The 21,819-nt window shown below is 30.3% G+C and overlaps 4 protein-coding genes and 1 non-coding gene across 14 annotated transcripts; 2 read left to right on the top strand and 3 right to left on the bottom strand.

Annotated features, from left to right (window-relative positions):
• Positions 1-3,446: 3,446 nt before the first annotated feature.
• On the bottom strand, positions 3,447-3,519 carry Trnak-cuu (transfer RNA lysine (anticodon CUU)). The gene has a single exon. It is a non-coding gene; the product is annotated as a tRNA-Lys (tRNA).
• Positions 3,520-4,392: 873 nt separating this feature from the next.
• LOC138936669 (putative leucine-rich repeat-containing protein DDB_G0290503) lies at positions 4,393-12,180 on the top strand. The gene is made up of 6 exons (XM_070302264.1): positions 4,393-4,653; positions 5,259-5,598; positions 5,681-5,940; positions 6,114-6,224; positions 6,362-6,454; positions 6,671-12,180. Exons 1-6 carry the CDS (start codon positions 4,605-4,607, stop codon positions 11,818-11,820), a joined length of 6,003 nt encoding a protein of 2,000 aa, XP_070158365.1. The 5' UTR covers positions 4,393-4,604; the 3' UTR covers positions 11,821-12,180.
• A 57-nt stretch (positions 12,181-12,237) lies between these two features.
• Rexo5 (uncharacterized) lies at positions 12,238-16,130 on the bottom strand. Of its 3 annotated transcripts, none has more exons than XM_070302266.1 (10): positions 16,019-16,130; positions 15,192-15,344; positions 14,958-15,124; positions 14,642-14,888; positions 14,341-14,539; positions 13,905-14,130; positions 13,682-13,826; positions 13,356-13,606; positions 12,880-13,273; positions 12,238-12,723 (listed from the first exon to the last, which is right to left on the bottom strand). In XM_070302266.1, the coding sequence occupies exons 2-10, from the start codon at positions 15,315-15,317 to the stop codon at positions 12,433-12,435; spliced, it is 2,046 nt and encodes a 681-aa protein (XP_070158367.1). In that variant the 5' UTR covers positions 15,318-15,344; positions 16,019-16,130; the 3' UTR covers positions 12,238-12,432. The 3 variants fall into 3 exon arrangements, with proteins under 3 accessions (XP_070158367.1, XP_070158366.1, XP_070158368.1); XM_070302265.1 differs by having other exon boundaries at positions 15,192-15,351; XM_070302267.1 differs by having other exon boundaries at positions 12,239-12,723; positions 15,192-15,287; positions 16,019-16,129.
• Positions 16,050-19,048, top strand: Tfiifbeta (transcription factor TFIIFbeta). Of its 4 annotated transcripts, none has more exons than XM_070302275.1 (6): positions 16,050-16,168; positions 16,540-16,863; positions 17,028-17,332; positions 17,441-17,565; positions 17,636-17,779; positions 17,890-19,048. In XM_070302275.1, exons 2-6 carry the CDS (start codon positions 16,715-16,717, stop codon positions 18,046-18,048), a joined length of 882 nt encoding a protein of 293 aa, XP_070158376.1. In that variant the 5' UTR covers positions 16,050-16,168; positions 16,540-16,714; the 3' UTR covers positions 18,049-19,048. The 4 variants fall into 4 exon arrangements, with proteins under 4 accessions (XP_070158376.1, XP_070158375.1, XP_070158378.1 ...); XM_070302277.1 differs by lacking the exon at positions 16,050-16,168 and having other exon boundaries at positions 16,339-16,863; positions 17,028-17,179; positions 17,273-17,332; XM_070302276.1 differs by lacking the exon at positions 16,050-16,168 and having other exon boundaries at positions 16,345-16,863; positions 17,028-17,179; positions 17,243-17,332; positions 17,890-19,044.
• On the bottom strand, positions 17,826-21,066 carry Mpi (mannose phosphate isomerase). Of its 5 annotated transcripts, none has more exons than XM_070302268.1 (6): positions 20,851-21,061; positions 19,628-19,958; positions 19,252-19,567; positions 18,863-19,030; positions 18,582-18,784; positions 17,826-18,505 (listed from the first exon to the last, which is right to left on the bottom strand). In XM_070302268.1, exons 2-6 carry the CDS (start codon positions 19,943-19,945, stop codon positions 18,302-18,304), a joined length of 1,209 nt encoding a protein of 402 aa, XP_070158369.1. In that variant the 5' UTR covers positions 19,946-19,958; positions 20,851-21,061; the 3' UTR covers positions 17,826-18,301. The 5 variants fall into 5 exon arrangements, with proteins under 5 accessions (XP_070158369.1, XP_070158372.1, XP_070158370.1 ...); XM_070302271.1 differs by having other exon boundaries at positions 19,252-19,369; positions 20,851-21,059; XM_070302269.1 differs by lacking the exon at positions 20,851-21,061 and adding an exon at positions 20,597-20,618.
• Between the last annotated feature and the right edge of the window lie 753 nt (positions 21,067-21,819).

Below are 21,819 nucleotides of genomic sequence, written 5' to 3' on the forward strand. Positions count from 1 at the left end.
CTGTTTCCTTGTATAATAAAAATATAGAATCAGATAATTACAATATATAATATTTCACATAGAATAGATAAATATATAATATTGAAAATAATTAAAATGTATACGTAATTTGGAATAAAAAATTATCGCGAGATATAACAACCGTGAATATGAAGAAAAGAAAAGCATAAATGTATACATATAAAAGGATTAAGTTTTAATAAATATATAATAAGCATTTTGTATCGTCTTGTTTTGCTTTCTAATTGCTCGAAGGTACATTGACACGAATCATAATATCGGCTCGGGGTTGAAGGCCAATCAATTCAACGCAAATTCGCACACCATTTTCGGTTGAACAATTGATTTGTAATACCGCGAGTGAATGTAATAATTTGCAACACTAGCATTTTAGATCACGACGCGTTATAGATAACAGTACGATGTTGTATATAAAAAGTGTTCGATAACAGCGTTTGCTATTTCTCGTTGATAATTATCAAAACTACATTTCGAGTTAAGAAATGAACGAGTTTCTTTTTAAATTTTTTAGAATTTATAATTGAATGACTCACTCGTCGCGACATTTTAAGATCCTAAACTGATTTCAATAAAACGGATGCCGTTACGTAATCATACTCGGCTTCTCAAAATGAACTTGTACGGTATTCAGAGGCATATCCGCTGCACGATAGATAAAGAAATATACGATCCAATCCGAGAAGCAATAAGAGGAGGTCAAGGGACACATAGCTTCCTGAGAAGAAACTGATAAAGAAAGGCATTATCTTCCTAACAACTTGTCGTGATTCATCCCGTAAGGCATGCAATAAATATTGATTACATATTTTAATGAATAGCAAAGAAAAATATCAATAACAAAGTTTAATATCTTATAAATAACATATATTAATATTCTATAATATTTAATTTATTTAAAATAATTTATAAACATAATCAATACGTGTATACAACATGTAAACTTTAGCATAATAGATTAATAAAAAGAAATAGAAATAGAAATAAAAAAAAGGATAATTATAATCTTATTAAATTTATATATTTTTAATATAATCTTCTAAAAATTATATTAATAAAAAAAACTTAATTGGTCTCGACAATACTAATAGTCATTTTTTTTTTTTTTTACTAATAGTCAATTTTTTTCCTATCCATCTCTTTCATTAACTAAATCTATAAAAATATATTGTCGAATCTGTCGCTTGTTAACCGGGATAATATCGATTCGATAATACGCAAGCGTACAGCCCTAACGAAATTAGGTCAAGCTATGTTATCCGGTTATAGACATAGAGTCGATAGCAGCTGAAAAATATGGTTCGTGAAAGTAGGTTGCTATGGAAAAACTTGAAGCTTTGTAAGATCTTTGAACCAGGAATGTTTAAGAATCCTTGCAATTTAAGGACCTGTATATTAAAATCGATTTAATCCAGAAATCCCGGAGAAATATAAATGCGAAACATTAAAAATGTGTATTATCGAAATATATAGTTATAAAAATATTATAGCTATAACCAACCGTTGCCCAAAAACTGTACATCACGAATGAATCCGCGCAAAAGTATCAAAGGAATCAAAGCGGCAAGTAGTATAAGCGCTCGGCTTAGTCAGACACGGCGAGAGATTTCGTCTCGCCGTGACTGTCGACGCTCCTTATCTTACTTACTTCTTGCGCGCGTACGCATCGATTCGTATTACATCACAAAGTTGCTTGTACGTGACCCGATCCCTCTCGTTCATCAACCAAGGGATCATGTTTCATACTGAATCCTGTTAGCAAAATCGTTATAAATTATAAATATAACCAGAACCGTAACGAAACGAATGCATATGTAGACACATTGAACCGTAAGTTATCAAAGTGCAAACGCATAATTTAGAAGTTTAAGCATGTTGAGACGAACGATAAATGACGCTTACAGAATGTATTCTGATTCTCTGCTAATATAAACTCTCTCTATCTATTGATTTATCGCAGAAGAAAAAAAAGAACCTCATGTTTATTGCGCACAAAAAGTATTTATTTATTTAGTGAGAAAAAGAGAGAGAAACACAATACACATTATGTCTTTCAATAATTATTCTCTTTAAAAAAAAATTTACTCTAGATTCGTGCAAGTATCTGTTATTAAAATTAAATAATCAGCACAAATTTGAAAATATTCTATACATCTAGCTAAATATAAATATTTATTTCAATTTTTTAATTTGTTCATTTATGTATATATATTGTATTTATTTATAAATTAAAATTTTTTCTCAATTATAATTGTCAAATCCGAGTTTTTGCTCTTTAGATGAATGATGATGTCGGAAGCAAAAACATAATACACGCGTCATTATATGGGGTTACTGTACACGTCCGCGGAGCATGCCAAATGATTCGAGACTGAACTTAATGATACGCTAGAATCTCTCGCGTGTAATTGAGATGAATCGTGCTTGGTTCGACGTCTTGATTGAATACAGCAAATGTTCAATTAGTCTGGATCTTGATTATTATATCTGCTAAATTATTCTGACTCTTCAAGGTATTTTTTTTATTTCTATGAAACAATATGTAATCCAAAACACACAATTCGATTATTATGTTAGATTAAACAATCTAATTGCCGAAAACAATCTAATAGACAACACGGTTGTATTCTGAATGGAAACAAAAATGTGTGATATAATGTATCTTGTTATTTAATAATAAGTGATTAATTGTATTATATTTTTCGCATTCGATTTAACGATTATTATAAAATCATTTTAAAAAATGAGATAATTATTTATCTAAGAATTATTAAACAAATCTTAAAGAAGAATAATATAAGTGTCAATTGTAACGTTGAAAATTATTTCATATTACATTCATTTCAATATAGACATTAATTATTTTTCTGGAATTTTTCAATCTCTCATATCGACCATTATTGCTAATTGTCACTGTATACGATATTAAATATATTGTGATTTCTAAATATAAAACAAACTTTTCTAATAAATTTGCTTTATGAAATTACAACATAGCCGAAATGGACGATGTAGCCTCGATAACTGTTCATCGTTATACTGATTAGAGATTATGGTGACAGCCGCAAACGGACCAAAGTCAATGTAAAAAAATATCTTTTTTCTCATCAATGTACGAGTCTTTCGTGGACTACACGCGTATTTCTAAACTTCGACAAAAACATACACGTGCGCGCTGGTAAATCAGCCAAGAAAGAAACAAATTCCTTACTTGATCAGGGACGGTCTTTCACCTTATGCAGTCACCTTATATCGCACGTCTCTAATTCGTAGACGGATTAGTGTTGATAAAGAATCACTATATGGTGAAGAGTACGGCGTAAGATATTTGTTTTGCGCTCTCCCTGTAAAAATAAAATAAATTAGAAGAGGAAGTTGTTTCATAATATTATACAATTTTTATATACATACATAATAAAAAAAAAACCCGCCCAACGTGGGGCTCGAACCCACGACCCTGAGATTAAGAGTCTCATGCTCTACCGACTGAGCTAGCCGGGCTTGATGAAAATATCATTCTGAAAAAATATTGTGAAGTGCATAGAAATTAATTAAATATTAATTATGAATATTATTGTGAAAAAAATTTCGTATATTAAATTGACTTTAAACAATAATGTTCGATAAAATTCAAGACAATATTCTATTTATGATTTTATATATACCGCATTTGCTAATATATTATATATATATATATTTGTGTATATTTCGGTACGTACTTTGTATATATGTAGATATATATTTTACTTCTTCAAATATATTTTCTACATGATACGACACACAAAGTTGTAAATTGAATTTTGTCCCGAATTTTGTTGCGAATTAAAAATCGCCTAAAGCGGCCTTATAATATCATTATAATCATATCTTAATATGATTATGAAAATCTGTAGATAATGATCATACAACAACAATATACCTGTTATGGGCGTCAATTTTCTTTTGTATTGTTTACATATAATAATATATATGATCGCGCGAGAATATCAAAATGCTGGAGATGTATTTTAATAACTTACCGATATATTGCGATAGAAAGAGAAAGTTTGCTCGAATTCTTCCAGTTTACCTTATCTCGAATATCTCCTCACGATGTAATTTTCGTTCGGAGAAATAAAACGCGCGAAAACTTTTCATCATTTCTGCAAACGTTTCGTTAGGCGTACAGAACGAAATTAAATTTAGTTCCTCTGAAGTTCTTTGCGAATTATAACACCTAGCGGCGACTGCGCGCGGTACGTTATAATATTTTTCCTCAATCGATAAAGTCGATTCCACGAAAAGATCCTGATCTATCGCGGATATTTACCGATAGATGTCTGCGTATCGCGCGCGGGACAACGGAAAATCGGTGTCGTCGTCTCGTCGTGCTCGTCGTGTCTCGTGTCGTCCATTGATTGTCGGCTCTGTCGCTCTCGATGAACTTTCGAAATTCGTATCGGCGATAAAACACGTGGTTTCTGATAACCTTTCTTCATCGACGCCCGCCACGTGCATATCTTCCTTACTCTTTCTGCGAAAGAGATTATTTTATTAGCGCGAGATATATATATATATATATATATAATTGCCGCGCAATTATAAGAATGCCGCGCTCCACCAAAGATTCGGACGACGATGCAGAGCCGAAAACAGGTTTGTATGATTCTTTTTTTCGCACATTGCGCGCACGAGACACGCGAGACGGTTGATTGAAACGGTCGATTCGACATCATTTCACGCCGGTTACCGTCGTCGTCATCGATTGCATCGGGATGTAAATGTGACGCAAATCAATTTTCTCTCTTTGTTCTTCTTTTTTTTTCTCTCTTAACGATTTCCTTGGATCATCTCTCGCTAAAATATCTTATCGCTTGCAAAAATATTGATGGCTTGTCTATTTTTTCCTTTGACCTGTAACTCACAATATATCATTGATTTGATTCAATATTGACGTTATATGCTATTAGTTTGGATGAGCATGTAACTTCTATATTTAGTCTTTTGACTGATTCATTAGTGAGTTTCTTTTTTTAAAAAAAGATCTATAATATATGGATATTTTTTTATATAGACATAAAGGAAGAGTTACGAACATATTACTTTCCTTGACTATTTAAATATATATAAACACACAAAGTGTTGTTAAGATTCAAAATTGGATATTGTTACCTGAACTGTTACTTTCAGAAGACCTTATTTTTATATTGTCTTGATTTAAACAGCTTAGTTTCTCATTATTTTGTATATTGTTGCCACAGGTCGTACACGAATTCAGAAACTTAATATACATTCTACTGTGAATTCTCCATTGCGCCGTAGCAGCAGAATAAAGGGTAAATATTCACCAAATTCTTCTGAAAGTGATACTGGTAGCATCAGCAGTAGTCAACCAATCAGGAATACCAGAAGTAGAACAGCGACAATGGATAATATTGTCTCGGAAACATTGAAAGGGCATACTAGGAAAGTTTCCGTTTCTTCAGATATCAGTGAATCGACAGATATCGATGTCTTAGGGACACCTAAGAAGAGAACTACAAGGAGCAGTTTGGCTACTGTAACTTCTGGTACACCTACTAAAATCAACACTCGAGCAAGGTATAGCATTATATTTAATAAAGTACACAATATATGTATGAAACTATTTGATGTAATATGTTTTATTTGAAATAATTATTAGTAAGCGTCTTATACGAGCTGGTTCTGAGACAAAATCACCAGTGGTTAGAACTACACGTAGAACAAGAGCTAGTTCTGTTGATCCAGAATCTTTATCCGAGCAAAATAGAAGCCATCCTGGCACACCAATTATAACACGTAAACGGGTATCTCTAATAATGCCAGAATCTCCAGTTAAAGAGGAAGATGAAAAAAAGAATCTTATACCTTATGTACGATTGGATACTACAATAGTTGAGGCTGATGAATTTACAAATTCAGGTAATTTTTTAAAGTTATTGTGTCTAACAACAAGTAGATCTATATATGTTTAAAACCACATGTGAATATATTAGCATAATTTAATATCTAATATGTATGTGTTATTACAATTTATGTAATGTTTATGTGAATAATCAAAATTTATAACATCTATTTTATTAAATATATTGTAGGAAACTCAGATTCTTCTCCAGATAAAGCATTACATTCCCAACAATGCCAAAGAATTAACAAAACACGTCAAAGTATACATAAAAATGAAATTGAAGAGAATAATAGTCATGGTAAATACTTATAGAATTTCCAATATATTGTACAATCAATTTTTTGAAAAAGGGAAACAGATGTTTTTATCTTATTAAATCTATATTTTTATATATTTTTTATGTATTAATACTGTTTCATCTTTTCGTGTATTCAGAATCAGATAAAATTTCTCAATCATCAAAGAAAAAAGATGACATATATGATAAACATACAGATAAAATAATAGAAGACAATGAAACCATTCTTGGTAAGTAAAGCTGAAAATATTTTCTCCCTTATAACTTTAAATATTATAATTATATTTATATCTTTAAAAAATATGTTACATCTATTACATCTCAAATTATTTGTATTAGATTCACTATCTGCATTGCAACTATTTAAGTTTATATCAAATCATATAAGATGATATAAATTAAAATTTATGTATTTTTTTTTTTTTTTTCTTTTACGTTTACAATAGTTGAAGAATACAAATCTGAAGAAAATCCATCATCTAGTAATAGTGCAACTGAAGTGTCCACACAGAACAGTTTTTCAAATTTTTCAAATTCTAAAGAAGAAGACAAACTGGAAATAATTAAAAATCCATCAGGAACAGAAATGTCATTAAAAAAATCACTCACAAAGGAATTAATGATTAAGGTTGAAAACTTATTGAATACTTCTGTTGAAGAGCAAGAAGAAAGTCCGAGTAACAAGGAAAATCAAACTCTGAATATTATTAATGATACGTTAGAAAACATACAGCCTATTATTAATGTGATATCACTAAGTACGAAATCTCCGACTCCAATGTTTGCGAATAAATCATCAAATGAGAAGGAAATTAAATTTATGAAAAATGAGTCAAGCTTAAACAAACGACGTCATTCAAAAGAATCCATGGAAGCTACAATGAAACGTGGCATTCTATCCAAAGAAATTGTTGATGGCATTGAGGAAAAGATGGATATTTCTACAGACTCTTCAAGTTCAGATTTAACATGTAAGCAAGAATGTTTAGATTATCCTTCGATAAATGATACGACTAAAAGACAGAGTTTGGTACATGAAGCAGATAGTAAATCAACTACAAACAATATAAATAAATCAATTTTATCACAACAAGAAGATATAGGATTAATTGATAAAGTTATTGTGAAAAATAAAACACCTATTAAACAGATAAGTAAATCTACTGAAAACATAATGAAAGAGATTACTAAATTAGATAAAGTCGATAAAACAGAGCATATTATTATGGATACTGATTCTGATGTCAACAAAGATTCTAACAAGATTGAATTGAATAAAATTTCATGTTTATCTAAGAATCAAAATAAAACAAAACAAGAAAGTGATAACAAGAAAAGTTTTAACTCTATTTCCATAATTGATGACAACGAAATGAAACTAGTGTTAGAAGAGCGAAGTCCATATCAGGATGAAAACAAAGCTTCCTCAAATATGTCTCACTTTAGTTTTGATTCAATAGTTATGTCATCAATTAATAAAAATTCTAATGATCAATCCAATATAATAGAGAAACACTCAGTTATAACTCAGGATAATTTTATTAATAGTACTGATTTTACGAAACAAGAACGGAGAAACTCTAAACAAGCAATAGAATCAGTTCTAGAATTTTCCAATGCTGCCCTGGAGACAAGTAAATCCGAATCCAATAAATCGAATGAGGATAATGCAGTAATTCAAGATACTCAACCTTTTAATATAACAGAAGCTTCTGAAAAATTCACGATAAATATGTCATCTAAAAGAGCAGAAGCAAAAAGTAACCACAAAAATACTATAAAACAAGATTTAAAACGGGAAAGTACAGATAATATATATTTAGAAAAAGAAAAAGAGAATTTACAATTGGAAAACCAGAACGATATAAATATAAATACCGATCGTAATGTTAGTGTTGGTATTAGTATATTTCATGATACTTCTAATGAGAACTCAAATAAAAAAACGATTGAGGAGGAAATTGATGTTGAGATCAACTCAGTACATTCTAATTCTCAGTTATTGAAAGAATCAGAAAGTGAAGGCGAAGCTGAATGTGATCTTGTTTTGGTGGATAAGAAGGCATGGTTGGCTGCTGAAAACATGAAAACTGCAAACGAAGCAGCATCTTTCGAATATGATTCCGACGATACCGTGTTATTAAAGAGCCGTTTAGACGCGAAGACAACGGATCATGAACAAACAATTGCTAAACAATTGCCTATGATAAATGAAGAATTATTAGAGAATTGCGTAGACGCAAAGGTGGAGAATCGTGATAAAAAATCGTTGATTATGATAGAGGAAGAAGAAATAGATCATGATAATAAAGCAATTAATTCAATTGTAAGATTAAAAAATGTGATTGAAAAATATAAGGATTCTTCATCTAGCTCTATGGAAGATGAAGATGATTTAATCGCGGCTGTAAATAAATCTATAAAGTTTGAAACAGTTTCAAATCAGAATAATAACCGACCTGTTTCCAGATTAAACAAATCAGGTCAAACTGTTGCAAAAGACAGGAAACAATCATTTAAAATACATGATGAATCAGATGAACAAATTGAAGATGAAGCAAATGAATTAAACAGAAGCTTGCAAGTAAATAAGAAAAATAAATCTTTATCAGAATTGACGGAAAGAAGAAAATCATTAAATAAATCTTCAACAAAAAATACGCCTTCAAGACAAGGAGATAAAGCTACGCAGAATATTTCTATAAATGAATCTCGAGAGGATTACTCGGAGAAAGAATTAGATAGCACAGATGCAAGAAAAGATTTAAGAAAAAAATCGCCAAAGAAAAAGCGTTCCTTGAATAAATCACAAAATAAAGATGCAGAGACAAGCGAATCTGAAGAAAAAAACTTGTCAAACTTGAATGCCAAAACACCACATTTGAATGATGAAGAAAGGGATAATAGCGAAATAGTTATACCAGCTATGGATTTTAAAAGTAAAAGTTATTCTACAATAGTATGTACGGGATCAGATCTTGATGAGGAATCTGATAGCAGTGATGAAAGTGAAATTCCAAGTTTTCTATTTGCAACAACAAGCAGTGATACTGATAATAGTACTGATAATAGTAATATTAATACATCAATACATTCTGATATCAAGAGAGAATATAATCTGGATGGAAAAGAACAAAAGTTTTCTGATGATAATGTACCCGGTGATGAGTGTCGAGCTTCAGAATCGGAAGTTTCAGATCCCGATGACGACGGTTCAGATCTCGCAGATTTTATAGTTAATGATGATGAAATAGAAGAAAAAGATGATGATGATGATGATGATGATGATGATGATGATGATGACGACGACGACGAAGAAAAGGAGGAAAGTAATAGTGAAGAAGAAAATAAGCAAAATGTGGGAGAAGCCGGAGATGCAGAAGAGGAGGAAGTGGACGATGAAAGCGAAAATAAACAAAATATAAAAGAAGAGAATAAAGTTGCAAAAAAAAAGGAAATAAAAGATAAAAATTATGAACAAGCGTACATAGATGTGGAAAATATAGAAGTAAAAAATGAAAGAGATGATATATTGGATGAAGGAGGAGATACAGAAGAAATGAATGATGATATATTAGACGAAGCAGGAGATACAGAAGAAAAATCTATTAAATATACTCCGCCTCGTTTTAACACAAAAATGTCTTCGCCTGAAATAAAATCTACAAAAATAAAGCGAGATATCAAGAAGAAAAAATCCGATATAATGGAAAATAAAACTATTTTATTGGATATGTCAAATTCCGACTCATTGATTAAAAATAAATCTTGTATGCAAAAAAATGAAGATACTATTTTATTAGATACACCTAACTCGTCAATTAAGAAGAAAAAGAAATCGAATGTACAATTTTCTCCGAAAGATGTAACAGAAGAAGTAAATAAATCTGAAATAACATCTACAAAATCGCGCGTATCAATGGAATGTAGTACTCCAAAACTTGATACTTGTACACAGAAACTCGAGCTTAATGAAACACTTAAAACACTCGGAAGAATTTCGGAAATTAAGGATACCAAGATAGATAATGCAAAAACAACACACGATACTTCATTTAAGAAAAAGAAATCGAAGAAGGATTCTATATTAAAAGAGGACATCAGTTTGAGGGAGTTTAATCGTATAAGTAATGAAAAAAAACTTAATAGCAGTCTTCCATCCGACCTAGTGGAAGCTGTAGAAAAAGCAGGGCTTTCGAAACCGAAACTTTCCAAGATGGGTGAATTACACAAAACCATAAATATTACTCATACTGAATCACCAACAATAAGATATCTTAGAAAAGATAAATTAAGTGAAAGTGTGCCAGCATTAAAATTGGACATAGAAATCGATTTAGGAAAGAAAAAACTATTATCTGTTGAAAAGATAAAAGATATTGCTCAAACTAAAACAAAGTTAGGAAATGATGAAAAGGAGATACCTAATCTGGTAACTCCGCCTAGTGATAATAATGCCATACAGAAGCGTAGAAAGAAACAGAAGAAACGTAAGGCGCAAACAGAAGATATTTCGAGCGAAAATATTACCGATAAAACCTTATCTGAAGACATGGTGAAATCAGATGCTCCTAAAAATAAGAAACGTGTTAAACTTGCACAGCTATCAATTATAGAAGATGATACTTGTAAAGATAGTCAAATTAATGAAAGAGAAAAGAAACGGAAGAAGAAGCAATTTAGCATAATTGAACAAGACAAAAATGTAAACGAAGAGAATATACCTCAAAAGAATATTCGCAAAAACAAAACGGAGTTAGCGCAACGCAAGAGGAAAAATTATGAAATTGTAGATAGTTCAGAGTTGGATTTACCCGCGGACATAGTTGTCGAGAACAAATCTAAACGGCGAAAGATAACGGAAAGTAAAGAAATTGTGTCAGAAAAGTTATTAAAGAAAAAGAAGAAGAAGGAAGAGAAAACTTCGCCGTTACAAATTGGAATTTCGAAATTAAAATCCGATAAGAATCTGGCATCTAATGAACTACAAAATATTACGTCAGACACGATTAAATCCAAAAACGCTGTTTTTGCTAAAGCACGGGATGAAGCACTAGAAGCTATCCATGCTGCAGAGATGCGCGTTAGGGCTAAGAAAGAATTAAAGAAGAAAAAGCGAGAAAATGTCGAAAATATGATTCAGGAACAAGTTTTAAAGATTCCTGACAAAAAACAAAGAAAAAAAGTTGTTGAGAAGAACGACTTTTTACCATCGTCTACAGGTAGAGTGAAACGACTTCCGGACGACGTGGTCGAAAAGCTTACGGATCTGCCAACGAGAGCGAAAAAAAGACAGAAACTTTCGCGAAACCAGGAACAGATTATATCATTGTCGGGACACAGTTCAAAATCGAAGGCGAAGACTACAAGGGATGATGGCATCCTTGCATTGAGCTCGTCTGGTAGCACCACGCAATTCACTATAATAAACATGCGGAAGGCTAAAGAACATTCGTCAAAAAGTGGCTCCGCAGCAGCTTCGTTCAGGCAACGTATGCTCGATAGGAACAATCGGGAACCGGTTTCGGCTTATAAAATGTATCTTGAAAAGCAGCGAGCAACATCAAATAGCCGATTTTTTAATAATGCGTTTTGAATTGTATTATTTTTAAGTTTCATTTCAATATTTCATAAATTCAACAAACTTTATAATAAATTAATATAAAAATAAGTTACTATATTTACATATTTTTATCACTATTTGACATGTTTTGAGCAACCAGTGTTATCTAGAATAAAATAATATATCAATGTTATCAAGAAGTAACATTGAGAACGATGCTGTATCTTTTGTTTGCTTGTGTTAATATAATTTTGTAATGTTTAATGTATTTATACAAATATGCGATAAGCATGCTTATTGCATATATATATAAATATATTGAATATACTTCTCATTCATTTTTTTTCTTTTTTGTAAAAGATTCGTGTTCTATATATATATATAAGGCATGTTATACAAATAAATATATTCTGCAAATAATTTGATAATTTTTTTACCAAACAAAATACATAATACAAAAAAAATCAAGAATATAAAATAGCTATCAACGATACTTATTTGTACAATTGTATCCGAACTGATACATAGCTATGAACGGATTTCTTTGTACTTTTGTATTCCATATTGATAAGATCAGTTTTTTTTTCGTTTTCATAGATTATTTAATAATCGAAATAAATCCAGAGCAATGAATCGTTGAGTTTTCTAAGCTCGTATAATAACATCTGGTGACACTTCTGTTTTGATATTCAAGAAACAGGCGCCGTTCGCATTATTCTGTCCACCAAATATCACGCATGCAAGGCTGTTTATCGCATTATGCTGCCAAAGCTTGCGGCTCCATTTATTCACAGTGTGCAACGTTTTATTTATCTGCTCATCTTTCAATTGGTTTTCTTTAATTCTCACGTGACATAAGACGAAAGAGTGTTCCATTGCAATTTCTGTGGTTCGATCAACTGCATTTTTATCGTTATCCGTTATTACGAGACGTACCTGTAATCATTGTAACATATTGATGTTAAACATATAAATAATTAAAATCACTATATAATTCTTGATTATTTCTATCTTTTTTTTTTAATTTGTTTAATATTTGTTTGATACGAATACATTTGTTCTAGATAGAAATATTTAATATCATGTACTAACTTGATCATTCTTTGTGAAATTTTTATCATCCATAATATTAAGAGATGAATTCATCAGATACTTGGAATACTCCGACATTACTTCATTGCTACCTATGATGGCGGCGGTGTTTTTATTTTTCGTTATATGATTAAATATCGACGTGGCGTATTTTTTCATTTCCGTTTTCTGCAATGTCCATTGCGATTTCTCTTTATCCGTTTCTTCTTCCATCCTCATATTGCGATTACCGAGCAACACGGCGTCCCCATAATCGACACTATTCGCTAATTTTAACTGGACCAATTTCATAGAGGCCTTTGAATCCTCTGCTGAACAATGTCCAGCTTTACTATCTTGGATAATCTCTCCAAGAAATTCGCGCGCCAAAATCTGCAATTTAGTTTTCCTATACCTATGTGAAAAAACGAAATCAAACAAATGCACAAGAGACATATTTTATAACATTAATATTTATGATATTCCATGTAGAATACCTCTCTCCTGTGAGATTGAATATTACAGAAGTATCAATGATGTAAGGATGCATCATTTTTAATGTGTGCAAATCAGAATTCAAGCTTTGTCCTACAAGAATCGCATCCGCAGGAAGTACCATTCTCAATGTTTGCTGAACATTGTGCAACGTAACTGTGACATTGTTCAACATCTCTTCGGTAATACCGCTGTACCGAGTTAAATAATTCGTTATCATGTTTTCCGGTTTCACTAAACTGTCATAAATAATCTGTGGCAAAGATTCAAATGCGAATTTATTTAATTTATGTTCCCTTTTAATGCGCAAACATTTAATGGTACTTACTTTCATACTTTCATCCACGATGGTGATTCTAGTGAGTTCCAGATTACCACTTGTTGTCAGGCACATTTCGCAATCTAAACCGAACATTGGCGATGTTGCTGTGGCCTCCTCATAAACATCTTTTGTCAATAGATATGAACCATATCTTAAATCAAATTGTAATTATATTACAATTTTGCACAATATAATGCACTTCTATATGTGTGTAATAAAAAAATCTTACTTTTCTGCTAATATTCCTTTCAAAGGCACAGGATAATTTTCTTCCACCATCTGTGATAATGACAAGAGCAGCTTTGTTCTAGAAAATTTATCTGTAGATGGTAAACATATATTGTGTTCAAGTGCATTCTTCACATCGTTATTTGCCGAATGCATTGGGAAAACGCTACTCAGCAATTTTATAACATTTCCATTTGTTTGCAAAGCAGTTTCCACAGAGCCATATCCTGAAAAATGAGAATTGTCTCTTTCATTTACATCACAAAATAGATAAACTTTAACTATTGTATTAGAAATATTTAATTGAAATTTTTTATTTTATAGGCAGAGATAAACTTTTTATTTTATAGGTAGAGATAAATATAAAGAGAAATTTATTTTAGTGGAAAATATATCAGAAAAATTTTATATGTAAATGTAATTGTACATATACATACGCCTTATTAATTTATCACTTTGAGTTCCTGTTAAAGGAACAGCCACGAGTTCCTCTATTATGGATGCTCCATAAACAGCAGGTGTTATTACCTCTAAACAGTACTTCAAGTTATTAACTATGTGTGGAAACATGCTTTCATAAGACATGAAGTGGTATGAAGACAAACCTTCAACCACAAAAACTACGGTATGGGTTACCTTTAAGAAAAATTATTTTGGATCAATCAAATGCACACACACAATTTAGACTATCTCTAAAATAAAGTACTAGTTTTGGAAATATAATACTGTGATTATTACTTTGTTATATTTTTCAAGCTGACACCATCTGGCTGGTAAGTAGGGAGAATGATGTCCAAGCAACGAATACAGCAGAAGATGTTGTATATCGTTGAGAAATATTGGTATTCTCCTCTTCATATTTCCAATGTCTAGAATAGCATTCTCACCGACTGTTTTAAGGATAATCCTTGGAATTGCTTGAAGTTTTTTTTTACGTTTCTTAAGTTCTTGCTTTAGTTTTATATATTCATCGCAATTGCTTAATCTGTATAAAAAACAAAACAAATTATTTCCAATATATATAAATACTTCGTTTATAAATCAACTAAAATACCTAGGCTTTTTATTATTAGCCTGTGGCTCTGATTCACAACAATTTTTCTTTTCCTCATAAGTTTTTGAGAATGTATTATCTAAATCTTTATAAAACCGTTTATGATTAGAATTTTCTCCCATTATATTATTATTTGGATTGCTAATCCTATCAATAGTGGTTGATGTCTGAAAATGATTTCAAAATGTTAGTTACAAATTTTTATTTCAAATTATTCTAGATTTAGATATAAACCTGTTTCAAAGCTTGTAATTTTGCTTCCTTGTCTTTGTCATTGAGTTTTGCAATTTCCAAAAATGCTGCCATCTTTGCTTTCTTCTTTTCCAATCTCTGTAATTGTTTTGTTGTGAGATCCTTCATAATTTAGTATTTGGTTATTGAGATAATCTATAATCTACAACAAATATATAATTAAATTTTATATTTATTTAATGATACATATTTGTGTGATATACTGTCTTTCCAAAAATGACAGAAATATTTAATAGTGATTTTCCAGCACTATGTTTAATAAATAATTTTTAGATTTCGAGCAATTCTCTTAATAAACATAATATTTCTCTATATTGTGACTTAATACATTAGAATTCCGAATAAATATGAAATAATTCAAGATTTTGCCAAAAAAATTTCATGCAATATTGATTTATGAGAAAAGCAATGAAATTTATAAATCATGACAACTGTATTTAAAAAACATTTTGCTTCATTATTCTTTTCACCTAACAATAGTAACAGTTTACTTATTCATTAAATATTACAGCAGTTGCTATATAGATTGTAATTTATCAATGAAATCATATAATTCCAACAGATAACAATTTATAGATTCATACTTTCTAAAAAATCGAAATTTATATATATGAGTATAATTATATTACTGCTAATTATAATAGTTTACTGTATTAAAAATAAAACAGATTATTTATTCTTAACAAATATTTAAACAATAATAAATACAGTATTATATATATATATATTGTAAAACACACTGTAATATATTACCATTACAGAATTTCTTATATATCTATAATATATCGATTTCAGTATATTAACATCACCTGTTTGAGAAAAATTCAACATTTTTCACTCCAATTTAATAATGTATCACGTTAATAACAATATTACAATATAAACATATCTCACACGTGTAAATGCACGAAAATAAGAAATGCGAGTAAAATGAGTAAATTTCAACTAGATTGATTCAGGTTAGGAAACGTAACATCGCACAAATATTTTGTATCAACTGAATGACTAAAATGTCTAGATTAAATTTAAATTTGTTCATTTTTAGGTCTGTTCTTTATAGTTGAATTGGCTGCACTAGTTCAGAGCTTATCTTTCTCCTTCCAATGGGGAGAGACAAAGATAAACTCTGAACTAGTGCAGCCAGTTCAGCTATAAAGAACAGATCCTTTGATGCGAAAGTTTAAAGCGTTTGATTGACCAATCAAAATAAAAGGGCAAAAATTTCTTTATTCTGATTGGACAATCAAACGCTTCGAAATTTTTCTAGAATCAAATCAAGTATGTACAGTTATTTTCAATGATTTCTCATCACAGTTATATGTACTCGTAGGATGTAAGCAGACGACAATATCAGCTGGTATCAGACAGTGTTTAGATCGTCTCACGTGTGATTGCTAATTGCTAGATATTTATATATTTTGCAAAAAAAGTAAAACGTTAGTATTATATTGTGTTAAAAGAAAAATAATCTTTTTACTACACGTTGTTAAAAAATAATAACAATAATGTCCGCGAATACCTCGCATACGGAAAAAGAATTGGATTTGAGTAATGCTGGCCGTGGTGTGTGGCTTGTCAAAGTGCCTAAATATATAGCAAACAAATGGGAAAAAGCGCCTGGCAATATAGAAGTCGGCAAATTAAAGATTACAAAGTGAGCTTGTCTATATTACTACATTAGTCTGTATTAGTACATTTAATTTGTGTGTAATATGTAATCCATAAGAGACATCCGTTTTATTTTAGAGAAAAATTGTATGTTGAATTTTAATATCTTATTCCTATGTATGTCATTTTATTTTTATCTTTGTTCTTCAGAAATCCTGGACAGAAAGCCGAAGTATCTCTCAAATTGTCAGAGGCTGTTTTGGCTCTGAAAGAACCTGGAGAGGAGGAAATACCAAAACAACATAGGCTAGATGTTACAACAGTTACTAGGCAAATGCTAGGAGTATTTTCTCATGTTACCCGTAAGTTTGACATTAGTCTTAAGTTTGCTGTATTTTCGGCAATATCTATTATTAATCTTACAGCATCCGCAAGTTCAGATGCAATTGTTCCAGAAACAGAGAAGCTCTTTATGGAAGGAAGGATTGTACAAAAATTAGAATGCAGACCATATGGTATATTACTTATGCAAATAAAGTGTGTGTTAAGAGAGAGAGAGAGAGAGAGAGAGAGAGATTTATATATATGTTTGCTTATAAACATTTTCTGTTAAATTTTTTTAGCTGATAATTGTTATATGAAACTGAAACTAGAAAGTATCAAAAGAGCTTCCGTGCCACAAAGACAAGTTCAACAATTAGATAGAGTTGTACAGAACTTCAAGCCTGTATCCGATCACAAACACAATGTAAGCATTATTCTTTAACACTTTTTTAACATAATTGGATTAATTTTTCATAGACAGTAACATTTTACAGATTGAATATGCTGAAAAGAAAAAAGCAGAAGGAAAGAAAATGAGAGATGATAGAAACGCTGTACAAGATATGCTTTTTGCAGCATTTGAGAAACATCAATATTACAATATAAGAGATCTTGTGAAAATTACAAGACAACCTATTGTAAATATATATATATCTTATTTACTCATAAATATTTGAATACATAGTTCACTTTAAAAGTCATAATTTTATATATATTTAATATCTTACATATTATATTCAAATTTTAGGTTTATTTAAAAGAAATTCTCAATGAAGTTTGTAACTATAATTTAAAAAATCCCCATAGAAACATGTGGGAATTGAAGCCAGAATATCGACATTACAAAGAAGAGGAAAAATCTATAGAGGGCACTTCAAAGAGAGGCAACGAATCGGAAGATGATTGATTTTTCTTATCTATATATTATTTTTATATTTGATTATTAATAAAATTTATCAAATATTTTTTAATATAATTGCTGCAAGTTTCTAGCAATATATAATTTATAACTATGCTCCAATTCATGTTTCTTAAAAAAGGAAAGTTATGTACATTTATAAAGCAATTAGAAAATCCCTTACCAAAAGTTACTTGATGTATACCAATTGTTTCAAAAATCGAAAATCAAGCATATTGTTTGTTGGTCGAATTTTGTATCCTTAAACATTTGGAAATGCTTGAAACATTAGCATGGGATGACAGCCACATAAAACTTTAATCTCCACTACTTCATTAGCAGGGATAAACAAAACAGAGCCGCGAGAAAAGATCTTGGAAGATATTTCTGCTTTACCGCTCACTATTAACAGTATGCTGGCCGAGTTTCTGTGTTTTAAATTGTGAAGTGGTCGCCCAGGTGGTAGCTGTACTTAATGTAAATATACACATATTTTTCAATTAAATACAATTACAAATATTGAATAGCAACACAAAACTCACGGTGATTTTGGCTACTGCAAATTCTGGAACTGGTGGACGAAAAACTTCGGTGAATACGTCCTCCCGGAATGGTTGAATCTTTCTGGCAGAAGCTAACTCACATTCAAACGACAATATTTGTATTAAAGTTGGCACATCTTTCGGTTTTGGTGTAAGTCCAGCTCTTATCACATTGTCTGAACATGCCATACACTCTATACAATCTAAAAATTGAAAACCTAATAAATTATTTATATTTTTATATTTGAATACTAAATTCCAAAGATTGAAGAATAATTTACCGCCAGAAAGATATGCATGAGGTATGTTTGGTCCAATATATATGGCTTCGCCTGGTTGCATTGTTATATAATTGAACAGATAAATTGTAAAACAACCCACATCTCCAGGATAATCTGCGTGTAGGCGCTTTAATAAATCCGCCTTTATCCACTGTCTGTAAGAATCATCTAAGAGCACAACTCAATATGATTATACTTTCCTAATAAAGATTTCTTCCAATAAGGAAGAATGCAAAAATATACAGGATATTCAATAAATCATGTTATAAAACTAATAGGGAAAGATAATTTTGTAAAAAATACAACAAATTTATAGTATGTTCTTTCTTTATATGGAATTTTCATATCATGATTTATTGAACATTCTATATGTAGGTAGAAATTTGTACCTATATTGTGTAATCTGTCTATCAAGTTTTTCAATTGTCGTGCTACTTCGTTGGAATCACAGGTCATAAGACTGTAGAAACATTGTCGCAAAGCGTCACTAATCATAGAATCGGTCGCCTGTAGTAAACGACGAATGTTAGTTTCTCCTATCACAGAAAGTAATTCCGGTATCTTATTCAGATAATCATTTATTTCATTAATTGGACGGAATCCACAGAGTGCTTCAAAAGGGGTTAAAGCTATCGCTAATTCTGGTTTATGATTTGGATCTCTGTAGATATTTGAAAACAATTCATGCAGTTCTTTTGCTTTTTCCTGAAACCACAAATCAATCATAATATACTATTTTTACAATTAATAAGAAAGTATTGTTACCTTATTTGGATGCACTTGAATCGACAAAGCTTTATTTATAGACAAGACCTTAAAGAGAAAAGGCAAGTTAGAGCCAAACATTTGTATTGTATCACTACCTAACACCTTAGTATTCTCTTGAATGTATTTCTGCAAGGGGACATCTATGTCCTTGAGATACGATGGACCATTCTCATGAGTACCCATCCATAGTTCCGCATAAGTCTTTTGCTCATCCACCACAAAATCAGCATTAGCTGATTTCATTAAAGTTGCAACAATACTGTCCATTCCATGCTTTCCCCAATTGTATGTTTGAATTGCACATTTGAGTTCCATCTTAAAAATGTATCTGTGTGCATAACAAAAAGCAAAATAAATTTCTAATACTTACATAAAATATTTATATATGTACAATAAGAAATAATTAAAATTATTTATATAGTTATGCTTTAAAACAAATTTCTTTTTCATAATAGAATTTATATAGAATACTAACAGATAAAGAAGATTCATTGCATATATAATATATTTATTAAACTGAATAAAAAGTTCTTAACATAGATTATAACATTCACCTTGTCAGAGAGTTATAAGACTTGTTTACTTTTATTTATTATATACAATAAAAAATTATATTTTTATCCTAACGCATAGAGATGGTATTAAATATCCTCCTATTTTCTCTATAGATAAAATCTTTATTTTCACAAATTAATTCTGCTCTCTTAAATTTCTATTTCATTATTTGTATAATTTGATAGATATTTTTTATTTATTATTATCACTTTTTACATTATATATCAGTAATATATACACATATATGCAAAAATAGAGTACTAAGTTTTTAACAAAAATCAGAGATTGAAACTTTTAAAGATCTGAGGAGCCAGTTTATTAATTTATCCTATTTTTATCCATTTTTCATCAAAAATTTGATTTAAATATTGTTTGACAAAATAGTATATATACCCACATATTTACACGTACTAAAAAAAAGATAAGATAATCCTTACACATAGCCTGTAATGATAAATCTGACAAGGTGAATATTTCATCAATCATTGATTATGTATTTTTTTACGTAATTTAGTGATTACTATATATGCATGTTATATGCTATAAAAATTCTTAACCCTTTCCTTTCCTTTCTAATATTTTATATACAAAATAATGTAAAAAAAGAAGCGAGCGAAAATTGCCGCAACTTCTTAAAAAAATCCGTGCACATAATATAATCATACCTGTGTTATCTAAGCAGAAGTTCATCTTATTACTTTGCGGCTTATCATTTCAATAATATAATACATGTACGTGCTTTCTTTGGAAGATAATTCATAATTCTTTCCTTTTTAAATAATATTATTATTACGACAACTCATTATTTTTGTAATAATAAAATCGATTTACATATATAAATACAGAGATAAAAATATATTTGTAATCGAAAAACTATTAAATATAGTTTTACTGATATTATCTCCACCTCTCTCTCTCTCTCTCTCTCTCTCTCTCTCTCTCGTCCCCCCCCCTCCTCTTCTTTACTATGGGCGCGTTCCACTTGACAATCGCAACGCTCGCGGTATAATTTTACCCTTGTTATTCACCGAAAATTAAACAAAGATCGATGATGCTCGCGAGCGTTGCGGTCGTTAAATGGAACGCGCCCAATATACACATAGGCATACATAAAAAAACTGTTGCTTCGATATAAGGGTTTGTTCTTTTTAGCTGTTTATATTATACTATTTACACACACTCAAAGTAAAATAAAAATATACATTATTTATATATTATCAATAATAAATATTTATATACTGGAGAGATAGAGAAAAAGAAAGAAAAAAATTTTTTAAAAAGAATGTAGCAAAAGAGCAGATCTTATGTCAAATGGAGATTGCGCCGATTTATAATAATTTACAATCATCTGAGATATACGAAATATCTGTGTAAAATTTCGTATTTTCTATTTATAGATATTTTTTATTGCCAAGATGTAGACCTAATTCGAATTATTTCTTACATCTATGATAGCTTCTAAGGAATTTTTAATTAGCAACAATCTTGTTCTCTTTGCTTATTTTTATATATAAATAAATATTTCCGTTAAATATCTCAGACACGCAACTTGAATTTAGCATTACGATAATAACCAATTGGATAGCCAATCACATTGGACAAGTAACATTGGTCTTGTTTGACTTCCCTCTATA

The sequence above is a fragment of the Polyergus mexicanus genome, unplaced genomic scaffold, assembly GCF_030449975.1.
Source record: "Polyergus mexicanus isolate NDT 795.1 unplaced genomic scaffold, iyPolMexi1.0 SCAF_9, whole genome shotgun sequence".
NCBI classification, from domain to species: Eukaryota; Metazoa; Arthropoda; class Insecta; order Hymenoptera; family Formicidae; genus Polyergus; species Polyergus mexicanus.

Excerpts from the sequence above, each read along its gene's own strand:
- LOC138936669 (XM_070302264.1), top strand. The coding sequence starts at position 4,605 with ATGCCGCGCTCCACCAAAGATTCGGACGACGATGCAGAGCCGAAAACA. Across the intron at positions 5,941-6,113 it reads TGATGAATTTACAAATTCAG|GAAACTCAGATTCTTCTCCA; the intron begins GTAATTTTTTAA and ends AATATATTGTAG. Across the intron at positions 6,455-6,670 it reads AGACAATGAAACCATTCTTG|TTGAAGAATACAAATCTGAA; the intron begins GTAAGTAAAGCT and ends CGTTTACAATAG.
- Rexo5 (XM_070302266.1), bottom strand. The coding sequence starts at position 15,317 with ATGAAGGATCTCACAACAAAACAATTACAGAGATTGGAAAAGAAGAAA. Across the intron at positions 15,125-15,191 it reads AATTACAAGCTTTGAAACAG|ACATCAACCACTATTGATAG; the intron begins GTTTATATCTAA and ends AATCATTTTCAG. Across the intron at positions 14,889-14,957 it reads GCTAATAATAAAAAGCCTAG|ATTAAGCAATTGCGATGAAT; the intron begins GTATTTTAGTTG and ends TTTTTTATACAG.
- Tfiifbeta (XM_070302275.1), top strand. The coding sequence starts at position 16,715 with ATGTCCGCGAATACCTCGCATACGGAAAAAGAATTGGATTTGAGTAAT. Across the intron at positions 17,566-17,635 it reads TATCCGATCACAAACACAAT|ATTGAATATGCTGAAAAGAA; the intron begins GTAAGCATTATT and ends AACATTTTACAG. Across the intron at positions 17,780-17,889 it reads AAATTACAAGACAACCTATT|GTTTATTTAAAAGAAATTCT; the intron begins GTAAATATATAT and ends TTCAAATTTTAG.
- Mpi (XM_070302268.1), bottom strand. The coding sequence starts at position 19,945 with ATGGAACTCAAATGTGCAATTCAAACATACAATTGGGGAAAGCATGGA. Across the intron at positions 19,568-19,627 it reads TTCAAGTGCATCCAAATAAG|GAAAAAGCAAAAGAACTGCA; the intron begins GTAACAATACTT and ends TTGTGGTTTCAG. Across the intron at positions 19,031-19,251 it reads AGACAGATTACACAATATAG|ATGATTCTTACAGACAGTGG; the intron begins GTACAAATTTCT and ends TTGTGCTCTTAG.